A 20,505-nucleotide genomic window follows, 5' to 3' on the forward strand; every position below is an offset into this window, starting at 1 on the left:
AAATCTGAACCCTAAGCAGCAATTTTACTAACAATAGATGTTTTCACAGGGTCCTGGTAAAGGAGCAAAGGCATTATGCAATCAAAAGAATGCTTAACTGTATATGAAAGTTCACTGCTGAACTATGTGGGACATAACTGCATTTGAGAGCCTACTACAGGCCTAGCACCATGCAAGCAGCAGTAAACACAAGTATAAAATAAGATGAAGAAATTCATAGTCTAAGTGAAAGAATATGATCTGAAAATACAATATCTAAATTGCAATGAGAAAAAGTGTTAATGTAGCCAACAGTCTACAGGAACTGCTATTAGAACACAGATAAAGAAGCAAAACACTATTTTCTAAGCAGCCCAGTTAAGGATTTAGAGAAGAGTTAACCATTAAGCTGGATTTTAAAAGGTTGAGGAGTTCTTCAGGAAGTCTACAGTAGAGGGGGTGTTCTAGGCAGAAGAAAGGAAGAAATGGAAAATATTAATTACATGCCTACTTTATGCCAGATACCTTCTTGGTATGTACCTACAGGTATAAAATCTAACTTAATACCCACAATGACTCTTAAGAAGGTGTAGTTAGAGAAATATTTAATAAAACAGACTAGGAAACAAATTCAGAGAGGATGAATGACTTGTCAACTGGATCACACAGCTAGAATGGAATGGTACTGGCATTAAAAGTCAGGTTTGTTCAATTCTGAAGTCCATTCTTTCCCATTATTCCACAGCACAAGAAAAAGTACAGAAGAATGAAAAGTAAGCATTCAAAAAATAGCAAATAATCTGCAGTATACATGTAAGGTGCTGAGGAATGGCTGGAAATAAAGTTGATAATAAATGGCTAGAAAGACAGGCTGAGATAAGGTTATAAGAAACATTGTCAGACCGAGCACAGTAGCTCACACCTGTAATCCCAGCACTTTGGGAGGCCAAGGTGGGCAGATCACCACGTCAAGAGTTCAAGACCAGCCTGGTCAACATAGTGAAACTCCGTCTCTACTAAAAATACAACAATTAGCCAGGTGTGGTAGCGTGTGCCTGTAGTCCCAGCTACTCAGGAGACTGAGGCAGGAGAACTGCTTGAACCTGGGAGGCAGAGGCTGTGGTGAGCCGAGACTGTATAGCTGCACTCCAGCCTGGTGACAGAGCGAGACTCCGTCTCAAAAAAAAAAAAAAAAAAAAGAAAAGAAACATTGCCTGCGAAGATAAGTAATTTACACTAAAGGCACTGGGAATCCATTAAACATTTCTAAGTAAAAGCAAAAAAGATAATATCTATGTTTAAAAACATAACTGGCAACAGTGTGGAAGACAAAATGAAGGAGAGAAATACTGAAGGCAAGGAGATCAGGTAAAAGCCTAGGACAAAGTTCAGGAGAGGTTAATTAATAAGCCACCTTCTGAAAATGCAGTAATTGTATACTGATCTGTATATGTCAGCAATAAAATTTCACACTAATCATCAGAGAAATGCAAATCAAAACCACAATGGGATATCATCTCACACCAGTCAGAACAGCTATTATTAAAAAGTCAAAAAACAATAGATGCTGGTGAGGCTGTGGAGAAAAGGGGACATGTATACACTGTTGATAGAAATGTAAATTAGTTCAGTCACTGTGGAAAGCAGTTTGGAGATTTCTCAAAGAACTTAAAAGAGAATTACCATTCAGCCCAGCAATCCCATTACTGGGTGTATATCCAAAAGAAAATAAATTGTTCTAACAAAAAGACACATGTACTTGAACGTTCACTGCAGCACTATTCACAATAACAAAGACATGGAATCAACCTAAGTGCCCATCAGTAGCTGACTGGATAAAGAGACCCTGTCTCAAAAAAATAAAAAAACAAAAAAAAGAAAGCAGGAAAAAAACCCAAAACCCTACTAACCATTGGGTACTATGCTCACTACCTGGGTGACAGGATCAATCATAAGCCAAACCTCAGCATCATGCACTATATCCACGTAACAGACCTGCACATGTACCCTTTGAATCTAAAATAAAAGTTAAAATTATAAAAATAAAATTTCACATAATATTAAGCATTATTTTGATAATAATTTTACTTCTTACCAGGATTCCCTAAAAATATTTTTAACAGTAAAATTGCCATTTAAATTCAGTGCTCTTCACACTTACTATACGTTCTTTCTGAAAGTATATTATACTTCAAAACAAAAAGCTAAATAAATGACTGTATCAGGGTGGGTTAATCCTAAACCACAAGCAATCCTTCAGAATATTATGTGCTTTGAAATATTTTTTAAAACTGCTAATAAGCTACATTTACATTATAAGTAGTATCATATCCATTCAAAAAATGAAAATGACATTATAATATAAAAACATAAGCATCTACTCTAAAATAATCAATAACAGCAACAACTGTTTTCATAGTATTGGGGGAGTTTGTTTTGTTGGGTAAGAGAAAGGTGAATGTCACTCAAATTCTGTCTCTCTCACTTAATTAGAAGGTAACATTTGACAGATAGAACTATCACTGTTTAAATATGTAGTCCACATACCTCCTTTTACACCCGTGGAGATGAGAATGGGAGGAAGGCCATCTTCAGGAATAAGATTCATTGCACTTCCAACAGGACTTCCGACCTGAGTTATACTCCCAGAGAACAGACAAATATCCGTCTAGGAAAAGCAAATCAACAAAGTGAGCACTACAGAGAATTCAATACTTTGGCAGGACATAATTAAAAATATAAATGGGAACTTACGTGAAAATTTGAAATTCATACTTTTTGAAAGGCAGCACAAAATATTCATTAACCCATGGGTTAAAAAAAAACCAAATTAGGCTTATACTATGAAAATGTTTTCAAATGCGTAAGTTTCTCCTTTTGGTATCATCAAATCATGGTAATGACAGAAGAGGCCTTAAAACCTGCATTAAAGCTTCCTTTACTCAGGTTTCTTTTGCCATAAGAGAAAAATATTTTTAAACTGTAGTGACAAAAGAAACAAAATTTCAATAATTATTTCATAATTTCTTTATCTTTAATATCTTGGGAACTACTTAAGGTCTAATTTATATTGCTTTTAAAAATTAACTTTGAAAACGGCGACAGTTGCAAAACAATGTGAATGTACTCAATGTCAATGAATTCACTTAAAAATTGTTAAAATTGTAAATCATGTTATATATATTAATATTTTTCCACAATAAAAAAGGGAAAAAAATCAACTTTGATAAAATGTCATCATTTTTCATTTACTATGTAATAAAATAAAACTTAAAGTTCTTTTTTTTTTTTTTTTTTTTTTTTTTTGGGAAGGAGTCTTGCTCTATCGCCCAGGCTGGAGTGCAATGGCATGATCTGCAACCTCTGCTTCCCTGGTTCAAGCGATTCTCCTGCCTCAGCCTCCCGAGTAGCTGGGATTACAGGTGTGTGCCACCACACCTGGCTAATTTTTTGTATTTTTAGTAGAGACAGGGTTTTACCTGTTAGCCAGGATGGTCTCAATCTCCTGACCTTGTGATCCACCAGCCTTGGCCTCCCAAAGTGCTAGGATTACAGGTGTGAGCCACCGCGCCCAGCCTGAAGTTTATTTTTCTTTGCATTAGTAGGTAGATCATGTTAGCTACATTTAATGAAGTATAAGGTTGCATAACACGTTGGTTGGCGTTAAATCCACTTAATTATTAAATAGAACATGTTCAAATATCTATTAAAATGATGCTCTCCTCTCTATATTCTCTATAACTTTTATTTCCCATACTACACAGATGTATATTCTCTATAACTTAAACATGAAACTGAAGTTTTTAAAGAGTTAAAAGAGGCCAGGTACAGTGGCTCATGCCTGTAATCCCAGCACTTTGGGAGGCCACGGCGGGTGGATCACCTGAGGTCAGGAATTCCAGACCAACCTGGTCAACATGGTGAAACCCCATCTCTACTAATAATACAAAAATTAGCTGGGCATGGTGGCACACGCCTGTAATCCCAGCTACTCAGGAGGCTGAGGCAGGAGAATCACTTGAATCCAGGAGGTGGAGATTTCAGTGAGCCAAGATCGCACCATTGCACTCCAGCCTGGGTGACAAGAGCAAAACTCCGTCTCAAAAAAAAAAAAAAAAGAAAAGAAAAGAAAAATATTTGAAAGCTGTTTTTAACATGTATAACATGTTATACATGTTACATATGTACCCGGGTACATATGGCCGGGTACAGTGGCTCGCGCCCGTAATCCCAGCACTCTGGGAGGCCAAGGAAGGCAGATTGCTTAAGAACAGGAGTTCAACATCAGCCTGGCCAACATGGTAAAATCCTGTCTCTACAAAAAATATAAAAATTAGCCACGCATATGCCTGTAATCCCAGCTACTTGGGAGGCTGAGGCAGGAGAACTGCTTGAACCTGGAAGGTGGAGGTTGCAGTGAGCTGAAATCCTGCCACTACATTCCAGTCTGGCCAACAGAGCGAGACAGAAGAAAAGAAAAGAAAGAAAAAAGAGAGGGGAGGGGAGGGGAGGGGAGGGGAGGAGAGGGGAGGGGAGGGGAGGGGAGGGGAGGGGAGGGGAGGGGAGGGGAGGGGAGGGGAGAGGAGAGGAGAAGAGAAGAGAAGAGAAGAGAAGAGAAGAGAAGAGAAGAGAAGAGAAGAGAAGAGAAGAGAAGAGAAGAGAAGAGAAAAGAATATTCCTAGCAGCTTCATATCATTCAGAATAGCCAAAAACTGGAAACAATTTGAATGGCCACTAACAGGAGAACATAACATAAATTATGGCATATCCATACAATGGAATACTACTCAGCAATAAATTAACTTTTGATGCATATGGATAAATCTCATAAATATTAGGTTGAGCTTAAAAAGCGAAACACAAAACATTATATACTATTGTTTCAATTCATATGAATTCAAGAATAAGCAAAACTAATCTGTAGGGACAGAAGTGAGAACAATGGTTACCTTGATGAAAGGGGAAGGTGCTGACAGAAAAAGTGCATAACCCTTATGGAGTACTGGAGATGTTCTGTATCTTCACCTGGATGGTGGTTACATATTTTGTGTGTGTGTATACACACACAAACACACACATATATATATAAAACCATGTATAAATTCAAGTTGTTTCCTAAAGATTAATGCTCCTTAGTTATGCATTTTGCTATATATATTTTATACCTGAACAAACATTAAAACTATTTCTTCAAAATACGGCCGGACATGGTGGCTCATGCCTGTAATCCCAGCACTTTGGGAGGCCAAGGAGGAGAGATCACCTGAGGTCAGGAGTTCAAGACCAGCCTTGCCAATATGGTGAAACCGTCTCTTACTAAAAATACAAAATTTGCCAGGTGTGGTGGTGAGCACCTGTAATCCCAGCTACCCGGGAGGCTGAGGCAGGAGAATCACTCAAGCCCGGGAGGCAGAGGTTGCAGTGAACTGAGATCATACCACTGCACTCCAGCCTGGGCAACAAGAGCAAAACTCTGTCTCAAAGAATAAAATAAAATAAATATGCCCATGTTTTACCATACTTTTGTCTCTACTTAGGACAAAGTTTTTAGGACTATACGTTTTTAGTGGGATTTCTAAAATTTTCCAATATGGCATCATATAGGAACTTTGTAAAATTTTACTGGCAAACTACTATTAACTGACTTGAAGGCCTGGTACAGAAAATAATCAATTCTAACCTACTATTGAATGGCGCAAAAATCCTCCTTTTAATATCATAAGAAGTGGTCAGTTGGTCTCTACTTAAATGCCTTCTGTGAAAAGGCATTTACTGAGGGGCTTAAAATCTAGATGACAGGTTGATGGGTGCGGCAAACCACCATTGCACATGTATAACTATGTAACAAATCTGCAGGTTCTGCACATGTATCCCAGAACTTAAGGTATAATAATAATAATAATAATAAAAGACATTTACTTCATTTCTTGGGCACTTTTTAAGTGCCAGGCACTCTACTAGACCATAAAATAAGAAAACTATTAATATTTTCTAGTCTGGCATTAAAAAGTTTGTTTTCTCTCATTTTACCACATAAATATTAGAGTGTTGCACAATGTGAGAGCACAAAACAATATGGCTTAGCTTGTCTTATAATGAGCAGAAAATTGTTTCCCTAAAACATTCACTCACTACCCCTTCCTCAGTCTTTCAAAAATGTTTACAGTTTAAGAACCAATCATACAAACTAAGAGATAGGAAATAAATTTAATAGGAAGAAAAAAATCATCACCCTCCCGCCTCAGCCTCCTGAGTAGCTAAGACTACAGGCATGTGCCATCATGCCCAGCTAATTTTTAAATTTTTTGTAGAGACAGAGTCTGACTATGTTGCCTAAGCTGGTCTCAAATTCGGGGCTCAGACAATCCTCCTGCCTTGGACTTCCAAAGTGCTCGGATTACAGGTGTGAGCCACTGCGCCCAACCCAAACTAACACTTCTTGATGTGATCCTTTAAGAAATCACCCTCACGGCCAGGCGTGGTGGCTCAAGCCTGTAATCCCAGCACTTTGGGAGGCCGAGCCGGGTGGATCACGAGGTCAGGAGATCGAGGCCATCCTGGCGAACATGGTGAGACCCCGTCTCTACTAAAAAACACAAAAAACTAGCCAGGCGAGGTGGCGGGAGCCTGTAGTCCCAGCTGCTCAGGAGGCTGAGGCAGGAGAACGGCGTGAACCTGGGAGGCGGAGCTTGCAGTGAGCTGAGACCAGGCCACTGCACTCCAGCCTGGGCGACAGAGCGAGACTCTGTCTCCAAAAAAAAAAATCACTCTCACTTATGTAGGATTGTCATTACTGCCAAAAAATGTTTAATCTGAAACTAATCATGAGAAAAAAAAAAAAAAAGACAAATACAAATTGAGAGTCTCATGTAAAACATGGCCCAAATACTTAAATATTAATGATACAAAAACTTAAAAAAAAAAGTAAGAGAACTATTCAAGATTAAAGCAAACCAAAGAAATATGACAACTAAATGAAATTGTGGTCCTTAATGAGATCTTGATTTTTAAAAATAAACTTTATTTAAAAAATTAATATATCTGTGCACACACATATATGTAAAAATGAAATCTATAAAGAACATTATTGTGACATTTGGGGAAATCAGAATTATGTTAAGTTTCCGTCTCATGTGATAATTGTATTGTGGTTATATAAGAAAATGACTTTTCTTAAGGTACACAAGTTGAACTATCAAATGGTGAAGTGCAACCAATCCTTAAATGGGTCATTAAAAAAAATGTGTATGTACTGTGAAGTGGTAGAGTAAATGTGGCAAAATGCTAACAGCTGATGAAGATAGGTGAAGAGTATATGGGTATTCACTATACTATTCTTGTAACTTTTCTATAGATTGAATTTGTTTCCAAATAAACAGTTGTGGCCAGGTTTGCCTATAGTTCCAGCTATTTGGGAGGCTGTGGCGGGAGGATCGCTTGAGCCTGGGACGTTAAGGCTGCAGAGAGCCATGTCTGTGGCACTATACTGCAGCCTGGGCGACAGTGAGACTTTGTCTCAAAAAAAACCAAAACAAACAAACAAAAAAACAGTTGCGGGGAATAAAGAAAAAACTTTCTTGACAGTCACTGTGGAGATACAAAGAAGGATTAGACATAGTCCTGGCTGTCACCCTCAGCAGCCATAGAAAAATTAAAAAAATAGAAATATTTGAAGACAGATATTACATGGTTCAATAACTCACCAAACAGGTAACTCAGCTCTGCATGTCAAAAAATCTAATCTTAACAACATGCAATTTCAATTACAATCAAACTCACAAATTTTATAGGATGTAAATGTCTGAAAAAATATTACTTATTAATATAAATAATTAGTAACTAACAATTCTATGAAAACATCAGGAGTAACATTTTTATCCAATCCTGATAGGGTGTGGTGGCTCACACCTGTAAACTGAGCACTTTGGGAGGCTGAGGCGGGTGGATCACTTTAGGTCAGGAGTTCGAGACCCAGCCTGGGTAACACGGTGCAACTATGTCTCTACTAAAAATACAAAAACTAGCCTGGCATGGTGGCAGCTGCCTGTAATCCCACCTACTTCAGAGGCTGAGGCAGGAGAATTGCTTGAACCTGGGAGACAGAGGTTGCAGTGAGCCAAGATCACGCCACTGTACTCCAGCCTAGGCAACAGAGACACTGTCTCAAAAAAACAAAAAAAAAGTACCCAATCCTAATGTAAAATGTGGACTTGGATTGATTACGATGTGTCAGTGTAGGTTCAACAAGTGTAACAACTGTACCACTCGGGTAGGGGATGCTGATAAGCCAGGGTTTTCAACTCAGCTCCTCAGGCCCCTTCATGTTATCTGCTCTTCCTCACCATAGCACTCCTGAGAGGCTGCCACAGAACCTGGGGAACATGCTTTAAAAACCAATGTAGCAAGGGGATAGAACTCTCTACAGCCCGACTGCTAGCTACAGTGGAGCACCTGAGCTCATCTGAGAACAATCTTCATTAAGAACCTTTCTCCTGAAAAAAACTTCTAAATATACAGTAAAGAACAACAGCTGATTTTTGCCACATTTACTTTATCCATATATGTGCACATACACACTAAGTTGTATCCAAAACCTAAAGAGTTCCACACAAAAGTAATTCAACATAGAAAAAGGCAAGACAGACGCAGCACAATGCTGAGTAAAGTAGCTATGCAATTTTAGTTGCTGTTTTGTTTTCTTACCTCTGCTGGTAGAGGACTGGTAGTTACTGGCTTGACTGGGTCATGTGACACAGCCAGGGTTCCTGCAGAGGAAGTTCCATTCATTGTTAATTTGGCTGCATCAGCAACTTCTCCACTGGGCAAGATCCCATCAGCAAACCAAACTCGCCTCTGCTCTCTGGGCTGAGCCACTTGAGGGGCCAGAAAAATAAAACAGGCATCAATGTGACATTGGAAGGTTTTCTAACATCAAAGAAGAGAAGGTTACCAATTCCAGTTGTACAAAGAAATCACAACTTGGCAACTTACAATCAGAAACATCAGAAATGTAACTGTATATAAAAGTGGTTATAAATGAATTAAAAATACAAATGTAAATATATTCTTTACTTCTTTAACTTATATGCAAAGAGTAAAAAATACTTTGCTTTGAAATATTAAGAGTGCTTAAACACATCTATGATTATGTCACATACTCTGTCCCGTATCACTGACAGAGAAACTAAGGAAAGTGTTCAAGTGCCTCGGAAATAAATTAATGGCAAGGGGAAAAAAGCAATAGACATTCACATTTTCTAAAGGTATGAGGTTTCCAAAGAAATTAAACATCTGGAAAAGTGATATGGTACTTTTAAAGGGCAAAAGATGCCCTGAAGAATGTTAAAGAATAATTCATTTATAATGGAAGAGCTGGCACAGACATGAAAGAATTGGGAAGCAAACTGACCAGATCGTTGCCTGAAGTGTAACGGAAGAAGAAAAAGACTGATCTGGCAGTGCAAAAGTAATTTGTGTTTTAGTAAAAAGACGGAAAAAGCTAGAAAACTGACTCTGATGAAATGATCCCTTTAAGTACAGTTTTTGAAATCAGTTCAAACAGCCAAAACACACAGAGACTAGGGAAGAACAACAAAAACAACAAATGAAGAGAATAAAGATTTTAAGAAAGCCTAAATTCATAAAAATACAAGGAGTATGACTAAGGGATGATCTGAAAAGAGAAAAAATGGGGAAGAGTATGATAATGTCAATAGAAGTCTATGATCTTCAAAAGGGGAGGTAGGTTATTTAGCAAGGGGAAGGGAATATTAATAGATGAAAAGATAAAATTAATGAAAGAAGACTGATTTTCATTACCAAGGGAAACTTGATAAGATCATTTTAAGGAAATAAATGTTATTTTTACTATTCATAATCCCCTGCACTTACACAGTGTCTTTCATCTAACAATATCATAATCATAAAGATATAATAAATCAATGTAAGTTGAGCCTGTAATTTTTCTACCTATCATATGATATAATCAGAATTAAAGTTCTAGACTTAAAGTCTATGTCCCTAACACACAAATGTTCATATTTTTATATGGACAGATTAAAAATGAAAAGAGAAAATGGCAATGTATATTCCAAAAAGCAATACTTGATTGGGCTGGTCAGAAAGAGGAACTCTCATTTTTACCACTTACTAAACTCCTACAAAAAACATTAAGGTAGGCATGAGGTAGGCTAGGAATTTACAGACTGACTTCAAATTCTGCACCTCTTTTTAAGGACAAGCAGTGTAATTACTCCATTCTTAAGTTGGAAGGGAGACTGACATATATTCTGAGGTGCCTCTAAAATACCAAGCAACACAATATTATTCTCTACTTGCCCAGAAATAGTCTTGACACATTTCTCACCTTATTGTTCCATTTTAATAACCATCCAAAGAGACTTATCTGCAGTGTTTTTTAAGACTTGTGCTGTAAAGTCATATCAGCACCTTTTCAGAGGAACTTCGTGAGGAAAAAGAGAGAGAATAGCACATGATCCCCTACCTTCTGCTCCAGGGTGCTTTAAAACTCCCACAGGTACCATCACAGTGGGAGGTGGAGAGCTCAGAGCTCCTGAGGCCTGAGCTTGCTGCAAGGGAGGGATAGTAGAACAGTATTCAGCAGGATTGTTAGGGTTAGGGCTCTGGCTTGAGGCACTCATCATGTTCTCCCAGGCTTGAGCTAAAGCAAATACAGACACAATCAATGTGAATGGATTGCAAAATATGGACATCAAGACCTCCACAATATTGGATAAATACTGCAGCTTCTCCTAATTAATACTCATAGTATGTCTCTCTTCCAGCTAGTGAAGGTATTAAAGAGATAGATGATTTTATGTAATAAAGGAGACCATTTAGCCAAGTAAACTATTTGGTTGGAGCAAATAAGAACATGATTTTTTTTTTTTTTTTAATAATTAGACTGGGCACGGTGGCTCATGCCTGTAATCCCAGCACTTTGTGAGGCCGAGGCGGGCAGATCACGAGGTCAGGAGATCGAGACCATCCTGGCTAACACAGTGAAACTCCGTCTCTATTAAAAATACAAAAAATTAGCCAGGCGTGCTGGTGGGCGCCTGTAGTCCCAGCTACTTGGGAGGCTGAGGCAGGAGAATGGCATGAACCCGGGAGGCGGAGCTTGCAGTGAGCCAAGATCGCGCCACTGAACTCCAGCCTGGGCAATAGAGCAAGAGTCCATCTCAAAAAAATAAAAATAAAATAAAAAAGAATTATCGGATATTTCTGATAGACTGATAGCAGATCAGTCTGAGTTAAAGGTTGGAGCCTGGCTTCTTTATAGGAGACCAAACATTTCCTTAAGAGGGAGTGAAACAACAACAAACTTTAAGAATTTGAAACCGGGATAGCATTTAGACATTTTTTCATTTGTTTTAATATTTAATGCATTTTATAAAGTTCTATCAAAAAGCAAAATCAGGGGCTAAAACAGCATAACTCTACTGTATAATTTTAAGTTTCATTTCTAAACTTTTAAGGCTCTTGTTAAAGTAAAATCTCATTAAAAATTTCTAAAGCCTAAAGCTCAGGAGGACACATCTCAATATTTTTCTGAATTCTGCTTTTATGTAATCATCACCCTGTATAAAAGTATCCATCAGTAACAGCCATTTCACATCTTTGGTGTGTCTCAAAAGCACAGGACCTATTTGAACATGAAAATGTGCCAATATCATATAAATGTGATCAATCAATATAAATGATCACAAATACATTAAGATTCTGTGTACCCTATAATTTTACTAAATACTGACACATCACCTATTGCCTTTAAAACAAATAGGATGAAAGGTGCTACAGAAATGAAAGATACCACATTTTATCTTCTAGGTTCAGGTAATACCACATGCCCAGAAATAGAAGTCACCCTCTTTTTAAGCATCCTTTCAAAAATCTCATTCAACATCAAAGAATGATCCATAAGATTCTGAATATTTATTGCCTCTAAACTGCAAGACAAGGCTAGTAACAAAAGCTATGTTCCTTTGAAAGCACTGGCAGGAAGAGGGGAGGAAGAGAAAAGGAGAAAGGGAAAAAGGAATAGGGAACACTGAAAAGCATCAAATTAAATATTAAGAAAAAGACCGGGCTAAGCCATGCGAGAGGAAAGATGCTGGAAAAACCAGGAAAAGTGGATTACCTTAGGATCCCCTGTTAAGGGCCTCCTTGGCTTAATAAAAAGTAAGTATTCCATGTGAATCCTCTGCCATTTCCTTCATCTTTAGCTATGCCAAGTTAAAAAAAATTAGCTATCAAGTTGGAAGATCTCATCAAATAAAAGAGGTATTAGGTACTATAATTAAGCAGCATGCTCTTATCCGTGAATATGTGCCCGAAAATGAAAGCAGCAGAATAAAAATCATCAATTGAGCAACCAAGTGAAAAAACCACTATTTAAAAAGTAACCCTTAAGAGTGGAGAGAATGATTCATATTTGGTCAAAATCACAAGAATTCAGAAATGGGAGGAAACTGGGTGGATCATAGGAAATTAGAACAGATCAGATTAACTGTCATGCAATAGGTTAATAAGCCAGCAACAGGAAAACGTCACTATCAGCAATGCAGACAGACAGAGCAGGAGGGGTCTCAGAGCAGATAAGTTCCAGCCTCCAGGAGGCACACTATCCTGGCACAGGTAGCACTGGTGTTCAAGTTCAACATTTTATGTCTATTAGTAATTGTTCCAGCAACTGTACAAAGATGCATTCAAAGAGAAAATACTATAACCTGAACAATTTTAGTGTATCTTTTTACAAGAATACTCAGGGTTTTAACTAATATGCCCTTAAAATCATTTCCAGTCCAGCAAAAGATGAACACTGGATAAATTTTATTTACTTTCCCCAGCCATATTCTTTTACCACATAAGAACTAGATTCTAAACCACTATTCTCTTAGCAAATCTAAGTAGCATTAAAGAGATAAATAGGCTTTAAAAATGCAATTTCCTACTTGGTCCTAGATGCTAAAATACTTATTTTCAACAAGGTGAGTGAAACAAGGTGTTGATAAGAACGCATGCTAAGTTATTAAGTTGTTCCTTAGAAAGAGATGGCTTCCCTTAAAAGGAAAATCTCAACCCAATTTTAACATCTCATCATCTGGTGATCAAAAGCTCCCCATTCCATTCCCACCTCACCCTGGTTATTTTATACGAACACAAAGAACTCTCTCGAACCAGATTTTCAAAGAACTTCCACTATTCCTGCAAAACTTACCTGGCTTTAGCATTCATTCATTAAATTAGGCACAGGAATTCTGAAATGCTAAGATACTTCCAAAACATGAAAATTTAGCTAAATATTTTCAGTTAAAGTTACGACATTTGAGAAGGTGAGCAACTCGTAAAGAAAGGCAGGGGGAAAAAAGTCTTTTCCTAGGCATTCCGTTATTCTGTCTCAATAACTATGAAATCAACCTGTTTTAATACTTACCATTCATTAGCACTGAATGGCAGATTACACACACTCTAGCTTCCTTTCTGTCCATGTATAACAGTTTACATTTCAGGCTACAGCAGGAAGCACAGAAAACCTGTGGGGGGAAAAGAATACACAAAATTTACTAGGGATTACAGTGCAAAGAGAGTGAGCCAATATTGACAAATACTGATTGTCAGTGAACCTTATTAAACTACAATACTAAAGTTTCAAACAAAATGTAGTTCAGGAAGTTGGGTAATTCAAAAGCAAGAGTGAGATTACAAGTCTGTCAACAATAAAGAAATGGAAAACGTTGGCTGAAAATAAAAATCTTAGCTAAGATCACATGGCAAATACACAGCAGTAGGAAAAAAAACCACCTGAATTACCCTTAGGCAAGATTTCTATGCACACAATCACCTAACATGGGTACTGAAAGATAGTTACATCTGCTATTTCCTTATGGAAAGGAATTATAGCAGGATGAAATAAACAAAGATTGGAATTGCATTTTAACTTCTGTTTGTTACTATCCTTACATGTGGAATTACAACTATGCCAGCTGTTTTCACTGTTTTTGCTATGAAGGCCAAGGGTCATATACAACTCAATCATAAACATATGCACTGCTTTAGCTACAGGAAATCAGAGCAGGCAATCAAATCTGCCATGCAATTTCCACCTTCTGGGCTTGGTTCCCGGTAATCTCACTTCCTTCTCCCTTCTACACTAGGCAACAATAATCTCCTTTGTTCCTGTTAAGATTTTTCTTTTTTTTTTTTTGAGACACAATTTGACTCTGTGGCCCAGGCTGCAGTGCAGTGGTGCAATCTTGGTTCACTGCTGCAACTTCCACCTCCTGGGTTCAAGTGATTCTTCTGCCTCAGCCTCCTGAGTACCTGGGACTTCAGGTGTGAGCCACCACACCTGGCTAATTCTTTGTTTTTGTATTATTAGAAGACATGGGGTTTCACCATGTTGGCCAGGCTGGTCTCAAACTACTGAACTCAAGTGATCCACCCACCTCAGCCTCCCAAAGTGCTGGGATTACAGGCATGAGCCACCACACCCGGCCACTTATTTTCTTGAAAACCCATCAGTCATTTATCACATAGAGCCTTACGGTGGCAAAAGCCTGTTCCCAGTAGGATAAATTCTACTTCTTCAGTTTTTATGCCAAGAAGCATCCTATACTTTACAAAGTTGAACCAAGAGATGAGGGATCATATTAAAGTCTAAGTTAAGATAGATATCTCCCATCCTACTATGTATAATTAATATCTAGTTACTATGATTGTTATGTTTACAATTTTTATAGGGCTTGACATTCTTAAATGTGATATAGGAAGATATCCCTGTGATATAGGGAGAACAAAGGGTATACACATTATCCTTATTTTCTATCAGAAGAAAGAGTTTAGAGGGTTAAATGACTTCAAGTTCACAGCAAACTATATGAATACTAGGCACTTTACATGTGTTACATTTAACCTCAAAAATTCTATGAAGACACTTATTTACAATTAGCAGTTAGGTAAACAGATGAATGTTCCAAAACTCCTATGTTGAAATCTTAACCCCAAAAGTGATGGTATTAGGTAGTGGGGCATATGGGATTAGTGCCCTATAAAAGAAGCCTGAGAGAGACTCCTCACCCTTCTGCCCTCTGAAGTTAGAGTGAGAACACAGCTGTCTATAAGGAAGCAGGCCCTCACCAGATACCAAATCTACCGGTGCCTTGATCTTGGACTTCCCAGGCTCTAGACTGTAAGAAGTAAATCTCTGTTATTTATAAGCCGTCTAGTCTACGGTATTTTGTTAGAGCAGCCCGAGTGGACTAAGACGTTAAGTAAAATCACCAAGATCATACAGTTAGTAAGTTACATGATTAATCTGTATGACTTCAATGGCTCTGTAGTTAACGACTCTGTAATACTACTTCATACTAAATTACATATTTCATTTACATTTTGAGTCTTGACTTTTCTTTCTCTCTCCCCATGACCACATCCAGTCAGTCATTAAGTCTTGTTGGTTTTTCCTCTGAAATTGTTCTTCCAAAATCACATCTTCTCCTATCTCTAACATTGCTGCCTCTGTTCAGGCTGTTATTATCTGAGGACTAAACAATCATGATGATAAACTAACTGTTCTCCTAATTCTTCACATCTGCCTTTCCAATTAATCTTCCATACAAAGACTAGATGAAGGAACTTTCTAAAAAATAAATCCAATAATGTTAAATTTCTTAAAATCCTTCAATAACCTTTCTTATAAAGAGACAAAACCAAGAATCTGTCATTCACTCATTTATTTCACAAATATATGAACTCTTATTATGTATTGGGCATCAAGCTATCCAATGGGGATGTCGCAGAAAACAAAACAGCCATGGTCCTTGCCTTCATGCAATGCAATTTAGTGCAAGGGTTTCAGGTTATAACCTAAAATCAAATAATAACACAAGGCTGGGCACAGAGGAGTACGCCTGTTGTCCCAGATACTACATGGGAGGCTGAGGCAGGAGGATGACTTGAAGCCAGGAGTTTGAAGACACATTACACTATGACTGCACCTGTGAATAGCCACTGCACTCCTGTCTGAGTAACATAGCAAAACCCTGTCTAAAAAAAAAAAAAGAAAGAAAAAAAGAAAAGAAAAAAGAAAAAGAAAAACCACACAAGTGAATATAAAATTACGTGTTTCAAAAGTGGTAAATGGTGAAATAAGATCATGTAATCTAGGCTCTAGCCTAGATTGGCAAGGTCAGGGAAGGTTTTATTTAGGAAATGACAAGAGATCAAATCTGAAGGATGGATAAGAGTTTTCTGTGCACAAAGAGGTGCCAAAAGTAAAGGAATAGTATGTAACAGTACAGGAAATAGTATGTACACAGTTTCTATTAGGGGAAGAAGCATGAACCCACCAAAGAACTAAAACGTTAATATAGCTTGAGGCCCCAAGAGTTAAGGAATGCATGGAATAAGCTGAGGCCAGACCAAGCAAAGGCTCTCTAGGATCTGTTTTGACCTTTTTAATAGAGCAATGGGAAAGCCCTTAAGCACTTTTTTTTTTTTTTCTTTGAGACAGTCTTGCTCTGTCGCCCAGGCTGGAGTGCAATGGCACAATCTTGGCTCATTGCAACCTCCGCCTCCAGGGTTCAAGCCATTCTCCTGCCTCAGCCTCCCAAGTAGCTGGGATTACAGGTGTGTGCCACCATGCCCAGCTAATTTTTGTATTTGTAGTGAGATGGGGGTTTCACCATGTTGGTCAGGCTGGTCTCGAACTCCTGACCTCAGGTGATCTGCCCGCCTCAGTCTCTCAAAGTGCTGGTATTACAGATGTGAGCCACCGTGCCCAGCCCCCACTTAAGCATTTTAATCAAAAAGAAAGACATGATCAGATCTGTATGGCCACAGTGTAGGGGGAAAAAAAAGGAAGAGAACAAGAATGGATTTGGGAAACTTTAATGAGCTACTGCAATTATTATAAAAAACATTAATTTATGATAAAAACATGAGCTTCAATAACCAATAAATACCTCCAAGGAAATAAGAACTCGCATTGGTAAATACACACAAAAAATAAATAAAATGGCCAATAGATATAGTAAATACCACTCATGACAAAATAAAACAATGAGGTATGTTTTTACTAAGGGACTAGCAAAGACTTTTTTTTTTAACAGTGATATCTAATGGTGGTGAGGGTATAGCTCTCATATTCTGCTGGTAGCAATATACACTGGTAGGTTAATTTGACAATATCTTTTAAAATTGTGTTTATTCAGTATGACTCAGCACACACAGTTTTAAAATTTTACCCTACTGAAAACATCCACATGTGCAAAGAGATCTACACAAGAATTATCTCCATATTGTTTATAATAAAAGTTTTAAACAATCCAAGTGCTTATCAGTAGTATAAACAGCTAATTAAACTGCAGTATACCCATAAAATGGAATCCCGTTTCCGTAAAAAGAATGAGATAGTTCTGTACGTACTGGCTGACATGGAAAAGAAAAATATAGTCAAGTTGGAGGATGAGATCAGAATGGAAGTAGGGCCTTGTTTTTTATTTTTAGACACAGCTTTGCTGTGCCACCCAGGCTGGAGTGCACTGGCACCATTTCAGCTCACTGCAACCTCTGCCTCCCAGGTTTAAGCGATTCTGGTGTGTCAACCTCCTGAACAGCCGAGATTATTATTTTTTATATTTTATTATTATTATTTTTTTAGACAGGGTTTCACCATGTTGGCCAGGCTGGTCTCAAACTCCTACCTCGAGTGATCTGCAAGCCTGGGCCTCCCAAAGTGCTGGGATTACAGGCATGAGCTACCACAGCCAGCTGTCTTTTTCTCTCTTTTACTGTATATATTTTTTTAATATATACATTTAAATGTTGTATTGGGATATTTTATTTTATTTTGATTAGTTTTTTCTGCACTGTTTAAATTAGAAAAAATAAAAAATAAATTAGTTGGTTTTATGGGTTGAACTGTATCCCCCACAAATACCTAAGTTGAAGTCTTAACTCCTAACACCTTAGAATGTGACCTTATTTGAAGACAGGGTCTCTACAGAGGTAATCAAATTAAAATGAAGTGATTAGGGTAGTCTCCTAATCCAACAGGACTGATACCCTTACAAAAGGGGCAAATATGGATACAAGAAGAACACTGTATGAACATGAAGATGTCCATCTATAAACCAAGGAGAGAGACATGGAAGAGATCTTTTCCATACAGCCCCCAGGAGGAACCAACCCTACTATCACCTTAATTTCAGACTTCTAATAACTGTGAGATAATAAATTTCTGCTTAAGATGCCCAATTTGTGGTATTTTGCTAACTCTAGCAAACTAATATAGTTGGGAACATTCAGAAGTAGTGAGTTAGTCTTTGGGACAATAATCTTAAATAAGAATTATTTTTTAAGAAAGAACAAAATATCTTTAAAAAAAAAAAAAAAAAAAAAAAGGCAAGGGAGCAGCAAATGGAGTAAACACAGAAGAACCCAAGAATACCCATCTTTCTCAACATCCCACAGGCCGAAGAACAGTATAGAGAGATCCTTTACATTTCCAATGGGATTAGAGGAAAGCACAGGAGTTAGCTAGAAAAGTAGATGACTCTTCAAAGACAGACTATGACATAGTGAGATTCATAGGTCATAAGAATTAGTATCACAAAGGAGATGGGCAGAATCTAAGAGATCTAAGCCAGGCTGGGAACAGATTAATAATCCTGAATTTGAAATTACTGGATAATAGTCAATTTGCCTGAAAAGATCGAGATAAAATTATCTACCATGAGCCAGGTTATTAGTCAGTGCTTCTCAACAGGGGCACTCCTGGCATTTTAGGTGGGCCACTTCTTCATAGGACAGTACTGTCCTGTGCATAGCAAGATGTTTAGCAGTCTTGGTATGCACAGGTTACTAAATGCCAGTAGCAGCCTCAGTCATTCTGAGAACTAAAAATACCCCACCATATTCCAAATATGATCTAAGTACCTTCCCCAGTTCTCTAAGCTACAGGTTTAGAGTAAAAAAGTAAAGTCAGTTCTAAAAATTAAGAGAATTACATATTTGCACACCTGAACTTAAATTATACTGCTGAAATATCTTACCATATGCCATATATCTTTATCACAACACAATCTACTGCACTGATTGAATTTATTCTCCATTTCCCCACACTAGAATGTAAACTCCATGGAATAATGAGTTAAATTATTTTTAATACTGGTATCTTCAATATTGTGTCTGAAACACAGTACTCAGTAAATATTTGCTGATTGTTTCCTTGAAAAGTAAAGTTATTGCATAAATAAATGTTATGAATGGGACTAGGCACAGTGGCTCATGTGTGCAATCCCAGCACTTTGGGAGGCCGAGGCAGGTGGATTACCTGAGATAAGGAGTTCGAGACCAGCCTGGTCAAACATGGTGAAATCCCATCTCTACTAAAAATACAAAAATTAGCCAGGAGTGGTGGCAGGCACCTAGAATCCCAGCTACTCAGGAGGCTGAGGTAGAAGAATCGCATAAACCCAAGAGGCGGAGATTGCAGTGAGCAGAGATCACACCACCAGATTCCAGCCTGGGAGACAAGAGCAAAACTCTGTCTCAAAAAAATAAATAAATACATAAATACATAAATGTATGAATGGAAAAACAAACAGTAATGTACACTTTTCTGGGAAGGACTATATCATTCATACCCAAATTCAGAAAATAATTTAGAGCCATTCAAATTTTGCAACAACACATTTTAATCTGTTTTACAAGAGTGATCTCAAGATTTGTATGCCTAATGGTTATGACTGACATCATATGGCAGGATCTGTATGATCTCCCTAAGTGTAAAGAGACAAAACAAGGTAATTTATAATATACATTCCAAATGATGTTTCAGCTAAGTACTGGTTAAAAGGTTCCATTTGTGTGTTTATATGTAATTTTCTTTAATGTGGCACTTCTGTGTTCCTATTTCAACTTGATTATTCCCTAGTCAGATGACCTCATGGAAATAATGTAAACTCTCTAGGTCTTAGTTTTTCTCACATGTAAAGTAGAAATGCTAATACAGTATTCCCTTCATAAGGCTTTTATGAAGATTAAATGAGATTATATGTGTAAAATGTAGCATATAATAGGTTCTAAATGTATGTTGGGACCTTTCTTATTTCCCTTTCCTTTCCTTTTAAAATTTCCCACTGCAGGCTTTCCACATAACAAATCCTATTGCTAAATTTGTGAACATGCTTTATATTCAAAGTACCACTTTGTGCCTATTTATACCCTCTTACAGCGTGAATAACACTTATTCCTTTGCAATTCTTGAAAATTCAAATCATCAAATGCTCACTTATTTCTTTCCAAATTAGAAAATGCAAAAAATGATGTCCCAGGTCTTCAAAAAGCCCTATAATTATGACAAAAATAACTGTGATGTGAGAATAATAAAAACAGGAGAGGAGAGTGCATAGGACTAACCAATGTCCAGCTGTTCACAAAGACCAGTGAAAGTAACAACTTATAAAAATTGTGAAATGCAAAAGAGTACTTTATCCCTCC

General features: G+C 37.5%; 1 protein-coding gene across 1 annotated transcript in view; it reads right to left on the reverse strand.

The window, feature by feature from the left end:
• The window catches only part of ZFYVE9 (zinc finger FYVE-type containing 9), a 139,806-nt gene that overhangs the window by 74,287 nt on the left and 45,014 nt on the right, over positions 1 to 20,505 (reverse strand). The window contains exons 4-7 of the mRNA XM_007978756.3: positions 13,436 to 13,535; positions 10,484 to 10,660; positions 8,683 to 8,852; positions 2,527 to 2,647 (exon numbers count right to left, since the gene is read on the reverse strand). Coding sequence (XP_007976947.3) covers positions 2,527 to 2,647; positions 8,683 to 8,852; positions 10,484 to 10,660; positions 13,436 to 13,535 — 568 coding nt within the window. The remainder of the gene's footprint in view (positions 1 to 2,526; positions 2,648 to 8,682; positions 8,853 to 10,483; positions 10,661 to 13,435; positions 13,536 to 20,505) is intronic.

Source organism: Chlorocebus sabaeus, chromosome 20 (assembly GCF_047675955.1).
Source record: "Chlorocebus sabaeus isolate Y175 chromosome 20, mChlSab1.0.hap1, whole genome shotgun sequence".
NCBI lineage: Eukaryota > Metazoa > Chordata > Mammalia > Primates > Cercopithecidae > Chlorocebus > Chlorocebus sabaeus.